The sequence below is a fragment of the Coregonus lavaretus genome (genome assembly GCF_964263955.1).
Source record: "Coregonus lavaretus genome assembly, chromosome: 18".
Lineage (NCBI taxonomy): Eukaryota > Metazoa > Chordata > Actinopteri > Salmoniformes > Salmonidae > Coregonus > Coregonus lavaretus.
The window spans coordinates 23356981-23378765 of NC_140005.1; the positions used below are offsets into that span (position 1 = coordinate 23356981).

A 21785-nucleotide genomic window follows, 5' to 3' on the forward strand; every position below is an offset into this window, starting at 1 on the left:
TCAAGATACACACTTAGAGAGTCCTCTCCAAAATGACGAATGGGATTCAAGCCGCCTCTGTAAAAACAGGTGGCAGACCTTTAGAGAAATACAGTGCAATCTATTCATGGCAGTGATGCATTTAATCAAAATTACTGTTCAAGCCACTGATCAGAGATGTTTCAAGTACTGGAGGGGTTGCAACCATTCATCACTATAAGGGCTTAAGCCGGTAGAGAAAAAGAGAGCACATCATTTGTAATGCCCTAAAAGTTGGTAATACACGTTACCTTTGACCATCAGAGCGACATAAAATAGTGACTTTGTAGTCAAGTAGTCCAGTGGATGCAGCACAGACTAGACCACAGGAGCAGGTCTGTAAAAACAGAGCTGATTATTCTTTATGAGGTCTCCACTGCCTCAGCGCCACACTCATCCTGCTGCTCTGAATGACTGTATACAACTGCCCAGCATCTCAGACTCCAGTCTCTCTGAGGAGAGGAATTGCTGTTTACTTTGGCAGTGAACCTCGTTAAGATTGCAACGCACCATTCCCTCTCCACAGCCTTTGGGGAGGGCAAATACCACTGGTGAAGCACAATGGTAATATTTCGCACCAAAGCAATACGAGAGGTCTTATAAGGGAACTGAGGTGTAGCTCATGACAAATGGACAAGTGGCTGGTGACGATCAAAGGGAAATCAAGGGGTATTGCAGACAGTCACCCCGCCTTTCTTGATTCAAGACTATTTAATCCTGCATAATTTCTCATTGTACAACCAATCAATGGTACTGTATATAATTAATCATCTCATTCCAAACAGACCCTTGCTTCCTTATCATAAACAGTCGTTATCAGTACATGAACAGAGTAGTGGACTCAACCAATGGACATAAGTGATGGTCAAGGGAATTTCCTGCACGTGGGTCAGTATAAATGCATTACATGTTGCACGTGAGCATGGTGCGATTCTTTAGGAAGGTGTCTGTTAGGGTGTATGTGTTTGACTGACCCAGTAGTGCTGTGGATAGGGCCTGTGTCAGAGTGGACAGCCCTGACAGGCCGCTGGGTCACAGCTCCAGTCCCATGACCATGCCGCACTGCTGGGGTCAGGGTGATGGCCCCTCTGCTCAGCACCCTGTTAGTCAGGTTCAGGTTGGTCAACTGCAGGGACAAGAGAACACAGTGACAATGCATCAGAAACTCAACTGTGTTCATCATTGGCACGCTAACTGCTACATTGTGAGAATTTGTGGTGAGAAATGTCTGCCAATCATCTCTGCAGAGAAAAATCGTTAAACCTGAACTGTCAATACATGGTCTTATTGAGTAAGCAAGCAAATAGTGATATTAAACAAGTATAATCTGCTTGAGTTACTTATCTTCCCACTATGGTACTGCAGACACCAGGGCCCTCTATTTCTGGCTGCACCACTGGCGGCTGCCCTGTGTGGTGCAGTAGCAGCAGCAGTCTCATTTCTCCCTCCCCAGCTGTGTGAAATGTACACAGTGCATCTCGGAGCTAGTCTCCAGTCTCCACTCTGCTCTGCTCAGCCAGGTGGTCCCCCCTCCCCGTAACTCCCCACCCCCGTTACGGTTGTAAACAAATCAGTTTACAACCATAACAGCACAATTAGCAGTGAGGTGCTACAGTATCCCTCCCCATTACTACAGTACATGCTACAGCATCATCTGACTACATGTGGCTGCTGCACTCTCTCTACATACTGTACTGTACTGTCTGTACTGCCCTGGGAGTTTGGTGGAAATTAATATTTATACAGATTTTCTGTGGCAGAACCAAACAGAGGGGCTTATTAAAAGCAGTGGACTGGGGGGGAAAAGACAGGAGAAAATCACATAAATGAAAAATGTAGAATCTGTTTCCTGAGTTAAAGGTGACAGTTGATATTAAAAATATATATATTCTCATGCATGATTATGTGATTCTGCAAAGCGGGAAAAAGTAATTTTGTCCACAGTTCTTTTTAGAAATGACAGCCCAGCTAACAACAAAACGTTCCCACAATTTTAGAGAACGTTCCCTTAAGAGTCTCATTAGGTCATTAACTAATGTGTTCATAGGAATGTTCCCGTGATGTGCAAGGAATGTTTCCAAGAGACAATTCCCTTAATTAAGCAATAAGGCACAAGAGGCAGTGCTGTATCATGAATACAGTCACAGGTAAATGGCGTTGTTCGGCCCGACGCGATAGCAGAGGCCAATACAGCACGGCTTGGAATGCTGCTCGTCCCAATCAGCATCCAGGATCCAAACAATCAGTTTAAAATATCAAATAGAACTTACCCAGAACGTGGTTACCATGATCTCAGAACTTAAGACATTAATGTTCTAGACATGTTTCATGGGAACGTTGCAAGAACATTAATGTGTTCGGTTTTCTGAGGGTTAGGAGAATATTCCATCAACGTCCCACCAAACATACACAGAACATGGTTGTCATGTTCTCAGAACAAAATATATTATTGTTCTAGACACGTTTCATGGGAACATTGCAAGAACATTTATGTGCCCCCCCAAAAATGGTATTGTTACTTTTGCTGAGCCGAACCACTGATCCATTCATAGCTCTTTGTCTGTTGGCAAGGTTAGGGAATACTCACACAGTGCTTTTAACTTACATATTTGACATACATGATTACATTGTGCATGTTCATTTATACAGTAATTGTTATTCAACATGTCCTCACTTGGGATTTGAACTCACAACCTCTTCGTTGACAGTATGCCGATCTTCCTGTTTTTGTCCGCGCTACAGAAGACTACATCGGTCAGCTAATAAAGGACTAGTAAAGGCCCAGTACACTACCTTTGTGAGAAAACAATAACAAAATAATTGTAGGGGGGTTCAGCAGCACCCTCAGCACCGCTACTTCCTGCGGCTATGCCAATAGAACACAGAGGGTTTTATTTAAATTTGGTTGAGTGTGGTGTACTGCAGGGCAGCCGGCTTGGACCATTATTGTTTTCTGTGTTTAATAATGACCTTAAACTGACCTTAAATAAAAACCTGTGTGTGCATGTACGCTGATGACTCAACAGTATAAACGTTGGCTGGAACCGTAAAATAAATAACTGACACCCTTAACATACAGCTCCAGTCAGCTTTAGAATGGGTAACTAACTGTCCATGATAAGGCGTTGCTCTGCTTTCTTGATATCTCAGTCAACCAGACATGTCCTACAGGCCCTAGTTTTGTTGCACCTGCACTACTGTCCAGTTGTGTGATCAGGTACGGCAAAAAAAAACATAGGCAAATTGCAGTTGGTCCAAAACAGAGCAGCACGTATTGCACTTAGATTTACATGGAGGGCGAATGTCAATGAAATTCACGTAAATCTCTCCTGGCTCAAAATTGAGGAGATATTGACTGCATCACTATTGGTCTTTGTGCGGGGTGTTGAAGATACCGAACTGTCTGTTTCACACAAGACATGCAACCAGAGGTCTCTTCACAGTCCCCAGGTCCAGAACAGAGGCTGGGAAACACAGAGTATTAAATAGAGCTATTACTAAATGGAACTCTTTTCAACCCCATGTAACTCAAGCTAGCAATAAACACAGATTTAAAAAAAATCAGATAAAAGAACACCTTACAGGGACTGTGAAGAGACATAGATTTCTATGCATTTTGTATTGTATTTTGCAATGTATTATGTATGTGATACGTGGTTGGGATACGACTGTGATGTGTGATTGTCTCGCCTGGCTATCTTAAGATGAATGCACCCTATGGGTCGCTCTGGATGGGAGCGTTTGCTGAATGGCTAAATTGTAATGTAAATGTAGTGCTATGTATATTAATGTATATTATTTATTTTATTTGTTGTGTTGTTTCCTGTTTGGAACCCAGGAAGAGTAGCCGCTGTCTCGGCCTTAGCTAATTGGGGATCCTAATAAATTCTAAATACTGGCCAAATAAGCATTGCCCCAGAGACACCCCTTATTGGGAAAGTTGTTAGGGTGATTGGTGCTGCTGGCCTGGGTTTGAGACCCGCTAGGGGAGTTACCCTACTCTCACATTCTTAGCAACATAGAAAAAGTATATTGGAAAGTATTCAGACACCTTCCCTTTTTCCACATTTTGTTACGTTACAGCCTAATTCTAAATTGTTCCTCATCAATCTACACACAATACCTCATAATGACAAAGAAGTTTGGAACCATCAACATTTTTACATTTTAGTTATTTAGCAGACGCTCTTATCCAGAGCGACTTACACGAGCAATTAGGGTTAAGTGCCTTGCTTAAGGGCACATCGACAGATTTTTCACGTAGTCGGCTCGGGGATTAGAACCAGTGACCTTTCGGTTACTGGCACAATGCTCTTACCCACTAAGCTACCTGCCGCTTCGGGACAAGTCTCTGAATGTCCTTGAGTGGCCCAGCCAGAGCCCGGACTCTTCCTAGAGCTGGCTGCCCGGCCAAACTGAGCAATCCGGGGAGAAGAGCCTTGGTCAGGGAGATGACCAAGAACCCGATGGTCGCTCTGACAGAGCTCCAGAGTTCCTCTGTGGAGATAGGAGAACCTTCCAAAAGGCCAACCATCTCTGCAGCACTCCACCAATCAGGCCTTTATGGTAGAGTGGCCAGACCGAAGCCACTCCTCAGTAAAAGGCACATGACAGCCCGCTTGAAGTTTGCCAAAAGGATCCTAAAGGACTCTCAGACCATGAGACGCCAAGCGTCACGTCTGGAGGAAACCTGGCACCATCCCTACGGTGAAGCATGGTGGTGGCAGCGTCATGCTGTGTGGCTGTTTTTCATCGAGGGAAAGATGAATGGAGAAAAGTACAGAGAGATCCTTGATGAAAACCTGCTCCAGAGTGCTCAGGACCTCAGACTGGGTGAAGGTTCACCTTCCAACAGGACAACGACCCGAAGCACACAGCAAAGACAACGCAGGAGTGGCTTCGGGACAAGTCTCTGAATGTCCTTGAGTGGCCCAGCCAGAGCCCGGACTTGAACCCGATCGAACATCTCTGGAGAGACCTGAAAATAGCTGTGCAGCGACGCTCCCCATCCAACCTGACAGAGCTTGAGAGGATCTGCAGAGAAGAATGGAAACTCCCCAAATAAAGGGGAGCCAAGCTTGTAGCGCCAAAGGCGCTTCAAATAAGTACTGAGTAAAGGGTCTGCAAACTTATGTAAATGTAATATTTCCGGGGATTTTCTTGTTATACATTTGCTAAAATTTCTAAAAACCAGTTTTTGCTTTGTCATTATGGGGTATTGTGTGTAGATTGATGAGGATTATTTTTTTTTAATCCATTTTAGAATGAGGTTGTAATGTAACAAAATGTGAAAAAAATCAAGGGGACTGAATACACTATACAGTGGGGGAAAAAAGTATTTAGTCAGTCAGCCACCAATTGTGCAAGTTCTCCCACTTAAAAAGATGAGAGAGGCCTGTAATTTTCATCATAGGTACACGTCAACTATGACAGACAAATTGAGAAAAAAAATTCTCCAGAAAATCACCTTGTAGGATTTTTTATGAATTTATTTGCAAATTATGGTGGAAAATAAGTATTTGGTCACCTACAAGCAAGCAAGATTTCTGGCTCTCACAGACCTGTAACTTCTTCTTTAAGAGGCTCCTCTGTCCTCCACTCGTTACCTGTATTAATGGCACCTGTTTGAACTTGTTATCAGTATAAAAGACACCTGTCCACAACCTCAAACAGTCACACTCCAAACTCCACTATGGCCAAGACCAAAGAGCTGTCAAAGGACACCAGAAACAAAATTGTAGACCTGCACCAGGCTGGGAAGACTGAATCTGCAATAGGTAAGCAGCTTGGTTTGAAGAAATCAACTGTGGGAGCAATTATTAGGAAATGGAAGACATACAAGACCACTGATAATCTCCCTCGATCTGGGACTCCACGCAAGATCTCACCCCGTGGGGTCAAAATCATCACAAGTGAGGACCTAGTGAATGACCTGCAGAGAGCTGGGACCAAAGTAACAAAGCCTACCATCAGTAACACACTACGCCGCCAGGGACTCAAATCCTGCAGTGCCAGACGTGTCCCCCTGCTTAAGCCAGTACATGTCCAGGCCCGTCTGAAGTTTGCTAGAGTGCATTTGGATGATCCAGAAGAGGATTGGGAGAATGTCATATGGTCAGATGAAACCAAAATATAACTTTTTGGTAAAAACTCAACTCGTCGTGTTTGGAGGACAAAGAATGCTGAGTTGCATCCAAAGAACACCATACCTACTGTGAAGCATGGGGGTGGAAACATCATGCTTTGGGGGTGTTTTTCTGCAAAGGGACCAGGACAACTGATCCGTGTAAAGGAAAGAATGAATGGGGCCATGTATCGTGAGATTTTGAGTGAAAACCTCCTTCCATCAGCAAGGGCATTGAAGATGAAACGTGGCTGGGTCTTTCAGCATGACAATGATCCCAAACACACCGCCCGGGCAACAAAGGAGTGGCTTCGTAAGAAGCATTTCAAGGTCCTGGAGTGGCCTAGCCAGTCTCCAGATCTCAACCCCATAGAAAATCTTTGGAGGGAGTTGAAAGTCCGTGTTGCCCAGCAACAGCCCCAAAACATCACTGCTCTAGAGGAGATCTGCATGGAGGAATGGGCCAAAATACCAGCAACAGTGTGTGAAAACCTTGTGAAGACTTACAGAAAACGTTTGACCTGTGTCATTGCCAACAAAGGGTATATAACAAAGTATTGAGAAACTTTTGTTATTGACCAAATACTTATTTTCCACCATAATTTGCAAATAAATTCATAAAAAATCCTACAGTGTGATTTTCTGGATTTTTTCCCCTCATTTTGTCTGTCATAGTTGACGTGTACCTATGATGAAAATTACAGGCCTCTCTCATCTTTTGAAGTGGGAGAACTTGCACAATTGGTGGCTGACTAAATACTTTCCCCCCCCACTGTATATACACAGAAGTATGTGGACACCCCTTCAAATTAGTGGATTTGGTTATTTCAGCCACACCCGTTGCTGAGATGCTCAGCTATCGTTCTCTTGTTATTCACACAACATATACCATGTAGAACAAACATGAGACTCTGATAAGGAATCACTTCAGCTCGTCATTGCATTTCTATGTGAAGAACACTACCTGCCCGAATCCACGTTGAAAGTCCCTGAGCTCTTCAGTAAGGGCCATTCTACTGCCAATGTTTGTCTATGGAGATTGCATGGCGGTGTGCTTGATTTTATACACCTGTCAGCAACGGGTGTGGCTGAAATAGCCGAATCCACATACTTTTGGCCATGTAATGTATGTTTCTGAGACTAATACAGTGGGGGAAAAAAGTATTTAGTCAGCCACCAATTGTGCAAGTTCTCCCACTTAAAAAGATGAGAGAGGCCTGTAATTTTCATCATAGGTACACGTCAACTATGACAGACAAATTGAGAATTTTTTTTCTCCAGAAAATCACATTGTAGGATTTTTTTTGAATTTATTTGCAAATTATGGTGGAAAATAAGTATTTGGTCACCTACAAACAAGCAAGATTTCTGGCTCTCACAGACCTGTAACTTCTTCTTTAAGAGGCTCCTCTGTCCTCCACTCATTACCTGTATCAATGGCACCTGTTTGAACTTGTTATCAGTATAAAAGACACCTGTCCACAACCTCAAACAGTCACACTCCAAACTCCACTATGGCCAAGACCAAAGAGCTGTCAAAGGACACCAGAAACAAAATTGTAGACCTGCACCAGGCTGGGAAGACTGAATCTGCAATAGGTAAGCAGCTTGGTTTGAAGAAATCAACTGTGGGAGCAATTATTAGGAAATGGAAGACATACAAGACCACTGATAATCTCCCTCGATCTGGAGCTCCACGCAAGATCTCACCCCGTGGGGTCAAAATGATCACAAGAACGGTGAGCAAAAATCCCAGAACCACACGGGGGGACCTAGTGAATGACCTGCAGAGAGCTGGGACCAAAGTAACAAAGCCTACCATCAGTAACACACTACGCCGCCAGGGACTCAAATCCTGCAGTGCCAGACGTGTCCCCCTGCTTAAGCCAGTACATGTCCAGGCCCGTCTGAAGTTTGCTAGAGTGCATTTGGATGATCCAGAAGAGGATTGGGAGAATGTCATATGGTCAGATGAAACCAAAATATAACTTTTTGGTAAAAACTCAACTCGTCGTGTTTGGAGGACAAAGAATGCTGAGTTGCATCCAAAGAACACCATACCTACTGTGAAGCATGGGGGTGGAAACATCATGCTTTGGGGGTGTTTTTCTGCAAAGGGACCAGGACAACTGATCCGTGTAAAGGAAAGAATGAATGGGGCCATGTATCGTGAGATTTTGAGTGAAAACCTCCTTCCATCAGCAAGGGCATTGAAGATGGAACGTGGCTGGGTCTTTCAGCATGACAATGATCCCAAACACACCGCCCGGGCAACGAAGGAGTGGCTTCATAAGAAGCATTTCAAGGTCCTGGAGTGGCCTAGCCAGTCTCCAGATCTCAACCCCATAGAAAATCTTTGGAGGGAGTTGAAAGTCTGTGTTGCCCAGCGACAGCCCCAAAACATCACTGCTCTAGAGGAGATCTGCATGGAGGAATGGGCCAAAATACCAGCAACAGTGTGTGAAAACCTTGTGAAGACTTACAGAAAATGTTTGACCTGTGTCATTGCCAACAAAGGGTATATAACAAAGTATTGAGAAACTTTTGTTATTGACCAAATACTTATTTTCCACCATAATTTGCAAATAAATTCATTAAATATCCTACAATGTGATTTTCTGGAAAAAAAATTCTCATTTTGTCTGTCATAGTTGACGTGTACCTATGATGAAAATTACAGGCCTCTCTCATCTTTTTAAGTGGGAGAACTTGCACAATTGGTGGATGACTAAATACTTTTTTTCCCCACTGTATATGGGTTACTTGAAAAAGTAACTAATAATATTACAATAATTGAAGACAGTAACTCGTTATATTAATCTGTTACTAAAAGTAATGCATTACCCCCAACACTGGTCCCAAGTGATTCCGTTGCAATTTGTCTATTTTTCCACATTAAAACTTGGAGATGGAACTCTGTGTTGTGTAAGGTTTTGGTATAACTGGCATCATCATTGCTTAAATGGCAAATGTGAGAAAGTACAGACATGCTACTTTAAATGTACACATTTCTGATATTCTGAGAATATGGCCACCATGTTCTGGGTATCTTTCTATCCGAAGCAACACTACCACCTGGGCCATGTGTCGGCAATGAATTAGAAATGTTACAGATAGAAATGCAATGACGAGCTGATGTGATTCCTTATCAGAGACATGTTTGTTCTACATGGTATATGTTGTGTGAATAACAAAAAGACGATAGAGTTCTCTGAGATGCTCAGCTATCAAGAATTCTACTGATTTCCATCTTCCAATGAGAAAATAATTTTAATTAGATCAGATAGGTGTGTTGTAACTGTTGCCAAATAATGACATTAACATATATTGCAAGAATGTGAGAGTAGGGTAACTACCCTAGCGGGTCTCGAACCCAGGTCACCAGCACCAATCACCCTAACAACTTTCCCAATAAGGGATATCTCTAGGGCTTGTGCTTATTGGGCCAGTATAGTTAGGCCCTGTCCAGAATAAACCCTAACCCCTCCTCCCTGCACTTGTGTAGATCTGAAACAACTATATAGGCGTAAGCAATAGGGTGAATGCACATTGAAGTAAATCTCAGCTCTGTTAAAGTACACTCAAGAAAAACTTTTATTGATCATAATGATTCAGAAGTATTATTAAAACAGATTAATATGGGGCGGCAGGTAGCTTAGTGGTTAAGAGCGTTGTGCAAGTAACCGAAAGGTTGCTGGTTCTAATCCCCGAGCCAACTAGGTGAAAAATCTGTCGATGTGCCCTTGAGCAAGGCACTTAACCCTAATTGCTCCTGTAAGTCGCTCTGGATAAGAGCGTCTGCTAAATGACTAAAATGTAAATGTAAATATGCCCAACAGACAACTATAGAGAAAGCCCTTAAATTGTCAAAATAAGTCAATCAAATCAATGATGAGAGAATAGTCCAAATAACTTCTAACTGACACAGACATGGTGGCATAGCAGGAAGAACCGAATGCCGTGAACCATGAGGTTGTGATTTCAAATCCCAGGTGAGGACATGTTGAATAATAAATACTGTATGAATAAACATACACAATGTAATCATGTATGTCAAAGTGTGTCAAATATGTAAGTTGAAAACATGTATGTTAAAAGCACTGTGTGATTATCCCTAACATTGCCAACATTCAAAAAGAGCTGTGAATGGATCAGTGGTTCACCAATCAGGCCCTTTATGGGCTTGGCAACAGCATTGGGGATGTTTCTTTGGGACCGACAACTTCTTGCAACGTTTCCATGAGTGTCTAGAACATTAATATCTTATATTCTGAGAACATGGCAACCATTTTCTGTGTATGCTTGGTGGAACGTTCATGGTATATTCTCCTAACCCTCAGAAAACTGGACACATGAATGTTCTTGCAATGTCCCATAAAACGCGTCAAGAACATTAATGTTGTATATTCTGAGAACATTGTAACCATGTTCTGTTCAAGTTCAAATTTTACACCAGAACATGCTAAAAAGGTTCTCAGAAGGTTTTTGCTAACATAGATAGAATGTTCCCCTAACTAACGGAAACTCAAACATTACGGGTAACATTACAAAAAGGTTCTCTCTCCCTAGAATTGTTAGCTGGGAGGGCTGTTTATTTTCTCTGCGCTTTAAAAGCCGAGTTCTGGGCAGGTTAACGAATTGTTTGGCTAGTAGTCATGCCAGAGAAAGGGAAATGTCAAACATTCCTAAACGACAGGTGTTTAAATTAATGCAAGAGCTGACAGAACACAGCCAGGTCAGGGAGCTTTTCAGGGCCCAATAGAGAGTTTATTTTCAATCCTCAAGGATTTGGAGGGAATCTATAATACAGTGTCAACAGATCTCAATGGTGAAGGTTCTTCAACCATGCTGACCTAGAAGTGCTGGGATGCCAGTTAGGCAGTTATTTTCAGTAAATCCATAATTACACTTGAATGTAAGTTTGAATCCATGAAATCTGAAATTCCAACATTTCACAATCAACCATGAATAACTTACAGTTGCCCAAAAGGAACTCCCATGTTGTTCCTCAGGACTAAGGTGTTTCTCAACTCCAGGCTACCTTAATATATACATTCCTAACATTACTGCCTCCAACTAGGATTACACTTGACGTGTGTCTGCTGCTGCTCTCCTGGGTGGGACTGGGAGAGGGAGGAAATTACTTTAATTTACAATTCAGTTTTGGGTGGATATGATTGATATACCCGAAATATAAGAGATATAATGACATTAATATTATCACCTTTCACCACAATGGGTGTAAAGAACACCCATCTCCAAAACAAAATATAATTACTTAAATACTATATCATGTTGAATCATGTCAGGGTGTACATGTTCCTGTCTAAAACAGAATGTTATAAAAGTCTAATCATGTTGCACGCCCTCAAGGCACAAGTTACATAGAGGGAGGACTCACACTCCAGCACATATTTATTTGATTAGTTTACACATGATAAGAAATACTTAAATTCACCCCATTCGAAATGATTACATTGTGAAACTAGTTAAACTTATTCCCAAAAGATGAGGCCTGGCATGTGAAAAGGAGTAATTGCTGAATCTTCAAAGGTCAATCAGTGGAACAGGGTGTTGCTTCTCTATACAGAAGACTCTTTTATAAGTGATTTAATTACTTCTAATCTGAGTCAAGAGAAAGGCCAAATATATTCAGACCCTTTAAGTGCAAACCATTAAACTATTTTGCCCTGCAAAATAAGCCTCTGCCATGACCAGGATTAACTATGCATGGGAATTACAGCAAACATAGAATACTGTACAGAGAAGAGGAAGCCATAAAACTGCAGTCTGTGTGGTCTGGTGCCATCACAAAAAACTCCCAGGGAGGGAGAGCGAGAGAGGGAGGGAGCGAGGTAGAGTGGGAGGCTGGTGGGCTTACCCACTGCGAACGACAAATCTTCAGGGAAGAGAGGAAAAAGAGAGGTGGTGGAGCAAACAGAGCCCTTTCTCCCCCACTCGGTGCCAATTTGCCACATTCTTCTATTTACAAGCATCAATTACCACAAAAAAAGTGACTGCCTGTTAAATATCAACAGAAAGCACTCCCTGTGGTGCATCTGATAATGAGACCTCACACAGAGCCTCAGCTCACCGCCCCACCGCTCTGCTTTGCTCAGACTAGCCAGCTCCAGCTAACAGGCTGTAGGCTCCAGGAACCCTCTCTGCCTGCTGGATGAGCGAGCAGCACTGAGCTCTGAGCCGTCACTCCCCATGGGGTCACAGAGAGGTTTACACACCAACAACACAGCGGAATATTAAAACCCTCACAGTAAGACCACTGTGCAGGATGTTCGGATTTCCTTCACTCATCTAGAGAACAAGACAGATCACTTTACAGTACAGTGTATGATACATTTGTTGTAGTTTTGTATCCTGACATGAGCACTCTTCCTGCGAATCAGATGACTGTATCTAGTTGTTGAGCAGGAACGAAGGTAGAGGGGTTGGGTAGGGTGACAGGAGACTCACGTGTTGCGTTAGGAGACTGATGTGGCTGGAGCTGTTGTACTGGCGGGCAGCCTGCTTCTCTGCCAGTTTCTGCAGGGCTGAGACTATGGCCTGCTGGTTGGACTGCGCCTGAGCAGGCAGGGAGTCCAGGTCCTTAAAAACCCCATTTGGATCTGGTCTGGGCCGGCTGGAGGCAGTCCTTCTGATTGCTGAAGCAGAGAGAAACATGTAATTAATGACGGGGTGTAGGGGTCCGCGGAGGTACTGCACGAGTTACGCCGGAAAATAAATATATATATAAAATGAATTACATACCTACAGTAGAAAAGAGGAGAATATCTTCTTTCCAATGATGTCAACTTTATTTCTCAACTGCTAATATTGAGCCAATTACATTCATTGGAGTATCTGACATAGGCTTTGAAAAAGCACCCGTGAAAAGGCTGCTGGTAAGCTTTCTTGATTTAGACATACACTACCAGTCAAAAGTTTGGACACACCTACTCATTCAAGGGTTTTTCTTAATTTTTTTATATTTTTTTTACATTGTATAATAGTAGTGAATATATCAAAACTATGAAATAACACATGTGGAATCATGTAGTAACCAAAAAAGTGTTAAACAAATCAAAATATATTTTATATTTGAGATTCTTCAAATAGCCACCCTTTGCCTTGACAGCTTTGCACACTCTTTGCATTCTCTCAACCAGCTTCATGAGGTAGTGACCTGGAATGCATTTCAATTAACAGGTGTGCATTGTTAAAAGTTAATTTGTGGAATTTCTTTCCTTCTTAATGCGTTTGAGCAATCAGTTGTGTTGTGACAAGGTAGGGGGGTTTACAGAAGATAGCCCTATTTGGTAAAATACCAAGTCCATATTATGGCAAGAACAGCTCAAATAAACAAAGAAAAACGACAGTCCATCATTACTTTAAGACATGAAGGTCAGTGAATACGGAACATATCAAAACTTTGAAAGTTTCTTCAAGTGCAGTCGAAAAAACCATCAAGCGCTATGATGAAACTGGCTCTCATGAGGAACGCCACAGGAATGGAAGACCCAGAGTTACCTCTTCTGCAGATGATACATTCATTAGAGTTACCAGCCTCAGAAATTGCACCCCAAATAAATGCTTAACAGAGTTCAAGTAACAGACACATCTCAAAATCAACTGTTCAGAGGGGACTGTGTGAATCAGGCCTTCATGGTCGAATTGCTGCAAAGAAACCACACCTGTGGCAGGGCTTGAAAACTATTACAGACTACAAAGGGAAGCACAGGCGCGAGCTGCCCAGTGACACAAGACTTCCAGACGAGCTACTTCTATGCTCGCTTCGAGGCAAGCAACACTGAAGCATGCATGAGAGCACCAGCTGTTCCGGATGACTATGTGATCACGCTCTCCGTAGCCAATGTGAGTAAGACTTTTAAGCAGGTCAACATTCACAAGGCCGCAGGGCCAGACGGATTACCAGGACGTGTACTCTGAGCATGTGCTGACCAACTGGCAAGTGTCTTCACTGACATTTTCAACATGTCCCTGACTGAGTCTGTAATACCAACATGTTTCAAGCAGACCACCATAGTCCCCGTGCCAAAGGACACTAAGATAACCTGCCTAAATGACTACCAACCCTAGACCCATTCCAATTTGCATACCTCCCCAACAGATCCACAGATGATGCAATCTCTATTGCACTCCACACTGCCCTTTCCCACCTGGACAAGAGGAACACCTATGTGAGAATGCTATTCATTGACTACAGCTCAGCATTCAACACCATAGTGCCCTCAAAGCTCATCACTAAGCTAAGGATCCTGGGACTAAACACCTCCCTCTGCAACTGGATCCCCTGGACTTCCTGACGGGCCGCCCCCAAATGCATTGTTGGTTAAGGGCTGTAAGTAAGCATTTCACTGTAATGTCTACACCTGTTGTATTCGGCGCATGTGGCCAATAAAATTTGATTTGATACTAAAGGACACGAATAAGAAGAAGAGACCTGCTTGGGCCAAGAAACACGAGCAATGGACATTAGACAAGTGGAAATTTGTCCTTTGGTCGTGTGTCCAAATTGGAGATTTTTGGTTCAAACCGCTGTGTCTTTGTGAGACACGGTGTGGGTGAACGGATGATCTCTGCATGTTTAGTTCCCACCGTAAAGCATGGAGGAGGTGGTGTTATGGTGTGGGGGAGCTTTGCTGGTTACACTGTCTGTGATTTATTTACAGCATTCTGCAGCGATACGCCATCCCATCTGGTTTGGGCTTAGTGGGACTATCATTTGTTTTTCAACAGGACAATTACCCAACACACCTCCAGGCTGTGTAAGGGCTATTTTACCAACAAGGAGAGTGATGGAGTGCTGCATCAGATGACCTGGCCTCCACAATCCTCTGACCTCAACCCAATTGAGATGGTTTGGGATGAGTCGGACGGCAGAGTGAAGGAAAAGCAGCCAACAAGTGCTCAGCATATGTGGGAACTCCTTCAAGACTGTTGGAAAAGCATTCCAGGTGAAGCTGGTTGAGAGAATGCCAAGAGTGTGCAAAGTGTGGCTATTTGAAGAATCTCAAATATAAAATATATTTTGATTTGTTTAACACTTTTTTGGTTACTACATGATTCCATATGTGTTATTTCATAGTTTTGATGTCTTCACTATTATTCTACAATGTATAAAATAGTAAAAAATAAAAAATAAAATCAAACTTGAATGAGTAGGTGTGTCCAAACTTTTGACTGGTACTGTACATTTTTGCCAACACATGGCTAACCTTTGCATAACCAGCTACTCTTAGCGAAAATATGTTTGGAGTTACTTTTCTAGCTAATAGGCTATGTTAGAGTTTACACTTCCAATTATAATGTGGGGAGGTCAAAATAATGAAAAACTACCGACCAAATCCATTCATTTTAAAAAGTTGATTACTTCTCCTTGCCATTATCATTCACCTGATAAGGAATTATTGTTTTTTGCTAACGTATGATGGGGGTCCATGGGTCGCCGGTTTGCCTGGGAGGGGGACCCTGGGCAAGAAAAGGTTGAAGACCCCTGTCTTAGGCCATAGAAAGACTGGGAGCTGAGAACACACCAAACATCTATCATGGATGTTATCTATCAAGGGTTTACCTTGACCTGCAGAGCTGGGCCTGGGGAGCTTCTGGCTGTGGATGTGGATGGCGCCAGGCATGGAGGACGAGGCTGCAGCCGCGGAGGAGGAGGAGGTGGAGGTAAAGGACTGGACCTGCCTCAGGACCTGGGAGACCGGTGGGGCTGAGACTGTGGTGGCACCAGGGTGGGCAGCCGCCCATATTACCCGAGGGGGCTGGGGGACAAGGCTGGAGGCTGAGGAGAACACAGAGGCCTGGGGCTGTGGAGGGGGCTCTGGCTGGCGAGGGCAGTGGAGGCGAGACTGGGACTGGGCGTAGGATGGGGGCTGAGATGGGGGCGGTGGTGGGGGGCAGTGCAGGGGCAGAGACTGGGGTGGGTTCTGGGGGTGAGAGTAGTGCTGCAGGTGGATGTGGCCACAGTCTAAGGCAGCTGGAAAGCTGGAGGAGTGCTGGGAGGCCTGAACCTCAGGTTGTTTACTACTTCTGAGGGCTGCAGCCGGTTGCTCTTCAGTGGGTTGGTCAGCAGTGGGTTGGACTACACTGGCCTGGTCTGTGCTCTTTCTGACTTCAGACAGTGAGGACTCAGAGGCTGAGGCGCTGGAGCCCTCTTTGGCCACAGGCAAAGCTGTTCAGAGCACAAAATAAGCCAGATCCCTGTTATCATCCAGCTGGCCATTCCATGGCTCTGACACACATGAGGGTTAAATCATTAGAAGCTGACCTGTACTTGACTTTGTATGACTCAGCCTTCTTTTCCTTAATGTGGCTTTTCAAAATCAAAACAGCAAAATTCCCAAATACATTATAAAGGATTTGTCAACAAAGGATTAAATAAAATGTCAAAATAATTGTAGAAATATGTGGAATCTGTGGCACACTGGAATACAAAGGTCCTTACTGACCAGATGGTATTCGTCTGACAATTTCTACTCACTTTTATGGTTCTCTGTGGTAGCTGGCTCTCCTGAACATTGGCTGTTGCTATTGTCAGGTTTAGTGCTCCGACATTTCGTTCCCAAAAAGACACTGGCTGATTTGTTTTTGTGTGTGTAGAATGTCAGGACCTCCTCCAGATCACCTTCACTGTAAGGGAAGAGAGCAGTGTGAACATTCTCCATGATACCTAGAGTAAAACCAGTGTTAAGTAGCAGAAGTAAGTGAAACAGTCAGGAGCATACGTACTATTCAGTAGTAGAGAGACTAGGTGCCAGCTCACTAACCTTGCCTCAGCTATAAACTCCTGAAACACACTGGGGTTGATACAATGTTCTTCATCTTTGATCTTCTCCAGTTTCTTCACCATATGCTCTGTCTCCTATGAGGAAAGAGACCAGTCAGAGACCAAGTACACTGGCCTGTCTGAGCAAGTCAGTATTAACAGTCATGTGTTGCTTCCTCATAAAATGAACACCTTCAACTGAAACAAACATTTCTATTTGGATAAGAACACAAAAGAAAAAGTCAACTAATAATGAAAATAAATGGAGACTCCCTGACTAGTGTAATAACTATAAACAGGTCCTACAACAGTAGTGGACACTAGATGCTGAAGAGTCTCTTGCTGTGTGGCTGGCAGTGGACACCTTGTTGTAGCAGTGGATGAACTCTCCTAGTTGGTGGGACAGGATGCGTCGGCGGTCCTGGAGGGGGAGCTGGCGACTGGGCAGGACCATCCTCATGTCCTGCTGAAGGTTACTGGCCGCACGCTTCAGAAAGCGGATCACCAGCTCCTGGAGATGAGAAGACCTGCTGTCACTGCACTGCGTCATCATTACAACACTCACCTTTACGTTGTGTTATTATTTCATGTATTTCAACAAAAAGACACTTTAAAGAAAAATGTTTGATGGACTTTTCATGATGGACACATGTTCACGTTTATTTTCTCCAGAGGCTTTCCGATAAAACCAATTTTGACGCGGTCACATACTCGTACTCACACCATTTTCCTCTCTACGTGGCCACAAATGCCTCAGCACATTAAAAGACAGTTACGACGTGGCTCCGATGAGTAACAACGAATCAAAGAGAAAATCAAATGCAGATAAACATAACACAAGGGTCCAGGTTTTCTTTTCTATACAATCATTCCCCGGGGGCACTGGATCAGACAGTTGCATTACCATTTGCTCATTGTCCTTCTCTGGCCAGGCTGAGTTAGCGTTAGTCCTGCTCTCTGCGAGTAGCCTCATCTGCACCCGGTGGAGATAGGAGGAGAAGGCCATCCGAGCCTGGACTTTACTGCAGAACAGGGGGAGAGCGAGGCTTGATTTAGGAGGACATGAGAGGCTGAGGAGAGGAAACTAAGGAGGAAGAGAGTAAAATATGGCAGAGACAGGAAGAGGAAAAAACATTTTGTAAAGATAAAAAAATTGCAAAGATAAGCACGGTTAAAAAAGACAAATGGGATGGAGAGAATGAAAGTAAAGAGAGGAATTGCACACACACACACACACACACACACACACACACACCGCAACACAGATCATATCTCCAATCTTTGTCATTCCCTGACAGTAAATTATGAATAATCTCCACCCGGTCTCCAGACAATTGAAATGGGAACAAAGGTTTACTGCCTTTCAGGCATCTTAGATACATGTGTTACAACAGCAAGCACAAGCACTGACGCATATTCTGTTTGTTATCTTAGGCATTATGCAAGAGACAAAACAAATACAGGTATCATTTTCAGCCAGTGTTGGAGCACAGTGTGACTTGCCCTCTCGGCCAGCACCGAGAGTGAATAATTGTTTTCATGGCCCGAATGAACCTGAAAAGGGTACTGCTAGTACAATGTAGTGGAAAAATGTTTTGGAAAAAGCTGTCAAACACAAACAATGATATACTGTACTATAATTTCCCAGGTCCCTTCACGGTCCTGGCAAGCTCAGAGGAATTTCTACAAACGTAGACTTGTTATTGTAATTCCCCCTCAAATTACAATTTCAGACACTTAAAAAATCTATAGGAGACTGGAGCCTTTGTTGCCGTTTAGACAGAAGTATGTGATATTCATTAATGTAATTGTAAAATCAAAAATAGGTCTAAATATTTTTGCACGGGTATTGCAGAATGAAAAATGGTGTGGAGCCTTTCAAGTCCTTCCAGGTCCTTCCAAATTAAAACAAAGAAAGGACAGTCTGACTCCTACAATTAACAGTCCAATCACAGGCAGTGTCTCTACATTGAATTCAAGGTTGACACACAGGATTTGTTTCCTCAATGTTTTCTCTACGTTGTGAATTAGGTACACATGGAAGAGACTGATCAAAACATGCCGGGGTATGAAAAGAGGCCCAGATTTTCTCCTGAGCTTTTTTGGCCCGTGCTCTGGGAGCCTCATATTTCTCCTTCTGCTGCTGAGAGAAGCAAAGAGAGGGGTGGTGGGATGGATGAAAGGGGAGGGAGGAGAATTCAGAGAGGGCTGCCAACAGGTGCAGAAGCCTGTGGTGTGCACTGACCTGAGGTCCCAGCCCTGCTGGAGGATGTGGAGCAGGTTGACTTTGGGCTTGGTAATGGCGGTGGTGCGTCGGGCCGGTTCTGCTGAGGACATGGCCTCATTGTGGAACCGCTCCAGTGAGGTGGGCACACTGTCAGTTTGCACCACTAACGAACCCAGGGCTTTCTTCTCCTTCTCCTCTTCCTCCTGAACCCTCTCTTCCCCCTCCTCAACATCCTCCTCGTCACTGATCCCAGTAGGGGAGGCCTTGCGACCCCTCGCTTAAGTACAAAGCATTACAGAAAAAAAGTCAAACATCACAATGTCAATTACATCATTGTGTCATTACTCGATCAAATGCAGACACACTTCAACACTTTGCAAAGAGAACGTCTTATGGTAGTTGTTATATAAACTCTCACTGTCATATTTGGCCAAATTCATTCTGGCAGTTGGGAGTTCTTCATCGAAAGTAAAGGAATGAACGCGTCTGATTGTCTCCCCCTTGGCTTGGCCAGACAGGCCGTGGTCTGGGTCTGAGACTAGACTGAAAGTGTTGCTATGCTGTGTCAGCTGGAGGAGGACAGACTCCCTGAGGCCTACCTGCTCTCTTCCTCGCCATGGCGGAGTGCTCTGCCAGGTGGCGCTGCCTCCGCCTCCGCGCCTCCAGCGACAACAGCTTCCTCTCATACTGGATCACGTGACACGCGTGGAACACGTCCACCTGCAGCTGCACATTACCATTCAGTTTCCTGATGGGGGACGAGAGGAACGGCTTTAATATGATTCCTTAACCACAGATTCCCATAGAGTATGATAAAACTGAGGGATCAGTTCGATTCGCACAACCTGCATTGCTATATTTATGCTATAGCATTCAAGTGTTGCCTTATTCCCAAAGCCAAATAATACATCAGAATGATTTAAGGCACTGTAATATACAGGTACATTAGACATTGCTAAGACAAGTTTGGCTGAATCAGTCCCTGAGAAGAGAAATGTATCAGATTATTATTTTCCGAGATATTGTGGTACGATATGGAAAGTTGAATGATGGAAGACTTGGAAGTGCTCAGATGACATGGATGCTACCCTACAGGACTGTTTTGCTAGCACAGACTGGAATAGGTTCCGGGTTTCATCCAATGGCATTGAGGAGTATACCACCTTAGTCACCGGCTTCGTCAATAAATGCATCGACAACGTCATCCCCACAGTGACCGTACGTACATATCCCAACCAGAAGCCATGGATTAAAGGCAACATCCGCACCGAGCTAAAGGCTAGAGCTGCCGCTTTTAAGGAGCGGGACACTAATCCGGACGCTTATAAGAAATCCCGCTATGCCCTTAGATGAACCATCAAACAGGCAAAGCGTCAATACAGGACTAAGATTGAATCCTACTACACCGGCTCAGACACTCGTCTGATATGGCAGGGCTTGCAAACTATCACGGACTACAAAGGGAAACCCAGCCGAGAGCTGCCCAGTGACGCGAGCCTACCAGACGAGCTAAATGCCTTTTATGCTCGCTTCGAGGCAAGCAAAACTGAAGCATGCATAAGAGCACCAGCTGTTCCGGACGACTGTGTGATCACGCTCTCCGTAGCCGATGTGAGCGAGACCTTTAAACAGGTCAACATTCACAAGGCCATGGGGCCAGATGGATTGCCAGGACGTGTACTCAGAGCATGCGCTGACCAACTGGCAAGTGTCTTCACTGACATTTTCAACCTCTCCCTGACCAAGTCTGTAATACCTACATGTTTCAAGCAGACCACCATAGTCCCTGTGCCCAAGAAAGCGAAGGTAACCTGCCAAAATGACTACCGCCCCGTAGCACTCACGTCGGTAGCCATGAAATGCTTTGAAAGGCTGGTCATGGCTCACATCAACACCATCATCCCGGAAACCCTAGACCCACTCCAATTCGCATACTGCCCCAACAGATCCACAGATGACACAATCTCAAATCGCACTCCACACTGCCATTTCCCACCTGGACAAAAGGAACACCTATGTGAGAATGCTGTTCATTGACTACAGCTCAGCGTTCAACACCATAGTGCCAACAAAGCTCATCACTAAGATAAGGACCCTAGGACTAAACACCTCCCACTGCAACTGGATCCTGGACTTCCTGACGGGCCGCCCCCAGGTGGTAAGGGTAGGCAACAACACATCTGCCACGCTGATCCTCAACACGGGGGCCCCTCAGGGGTGCGTGCTTAGTCCCCTCCTGTACTCCGTTCTCCCACGACTGCATGGCCAGGCACGACTCCAACACCATCATTAGGTTTGCTGACGACACAACAGTGGTAGGCCTGATCACCGACAACGATGAGACAGCCTATAGGGAGAAGATCAGAGACCTGGCAGTGTGGTGCCAGGACAACAACCTCTCCCTCAACGTGAGCAAGACAAAGGAGCTGATCGTGGACCGAACACGCCCCCATTCACATCGACGGGGCTGTAGTAGAGCGGGTTGAGAGCTTCAAGTTCCTTGGTGTCCACATCACTAACAAACTATCATGGTCCAAACACACCAAGATAGTCGTGAAGAGGGCACGACAACACCTTTTCCCCCCTCAGGAGACTGAAAAGATTTGGCATGGGTCCCCAGATCCTCA

General features: G+C 44.3%; 1 protein-coding gene across 1 annotated transcript in view; it reads right to left on the reverse strand.

Annotated features, from left to right (window-relative positions):
* LOC311146112 (tubulin polyglutamylase TTLL5-like) overlaps window positions 1-21785 on the reverse strand; it is a 91557-nt gene that overhangs the window by 34009 nt on the left and 35763 nt on the right. The window contains exons 21-29 of the mRNA XM_084182581.1: window positions 19758-19906; window positions 19177-19435; window positions 17836-17953; window positions 17296-17442; window positions 16933-17027; window positions 16647-16795; window positions 15732-16337; window positions 12614-12801; window positions 993-1144 (exon numbers count right to left, since the gene is read on the reverse strand). Of these exons, the coding sequence (XP_084038707.1) occupies window positions 993-1144; window positions 12614-12801; window positions 15732-16337; window positions 16647-16795; window positions 16933-17027; window positions 17296-17442; window positions 17836-17953; window positions 19177-19435; window positions 19758-19906 (1863 nt within the window). The remainder of the gene's footprint in view (window positions 1-992; window positions 1145-12613; window positions 12802-15731; window positions 16338-16646; window positions 16796-16932; window positions 17028-17295; window positions 17443-17835; window positions 17954-19176; window positions 19436-19757; window positions 19907-21785) is intronic.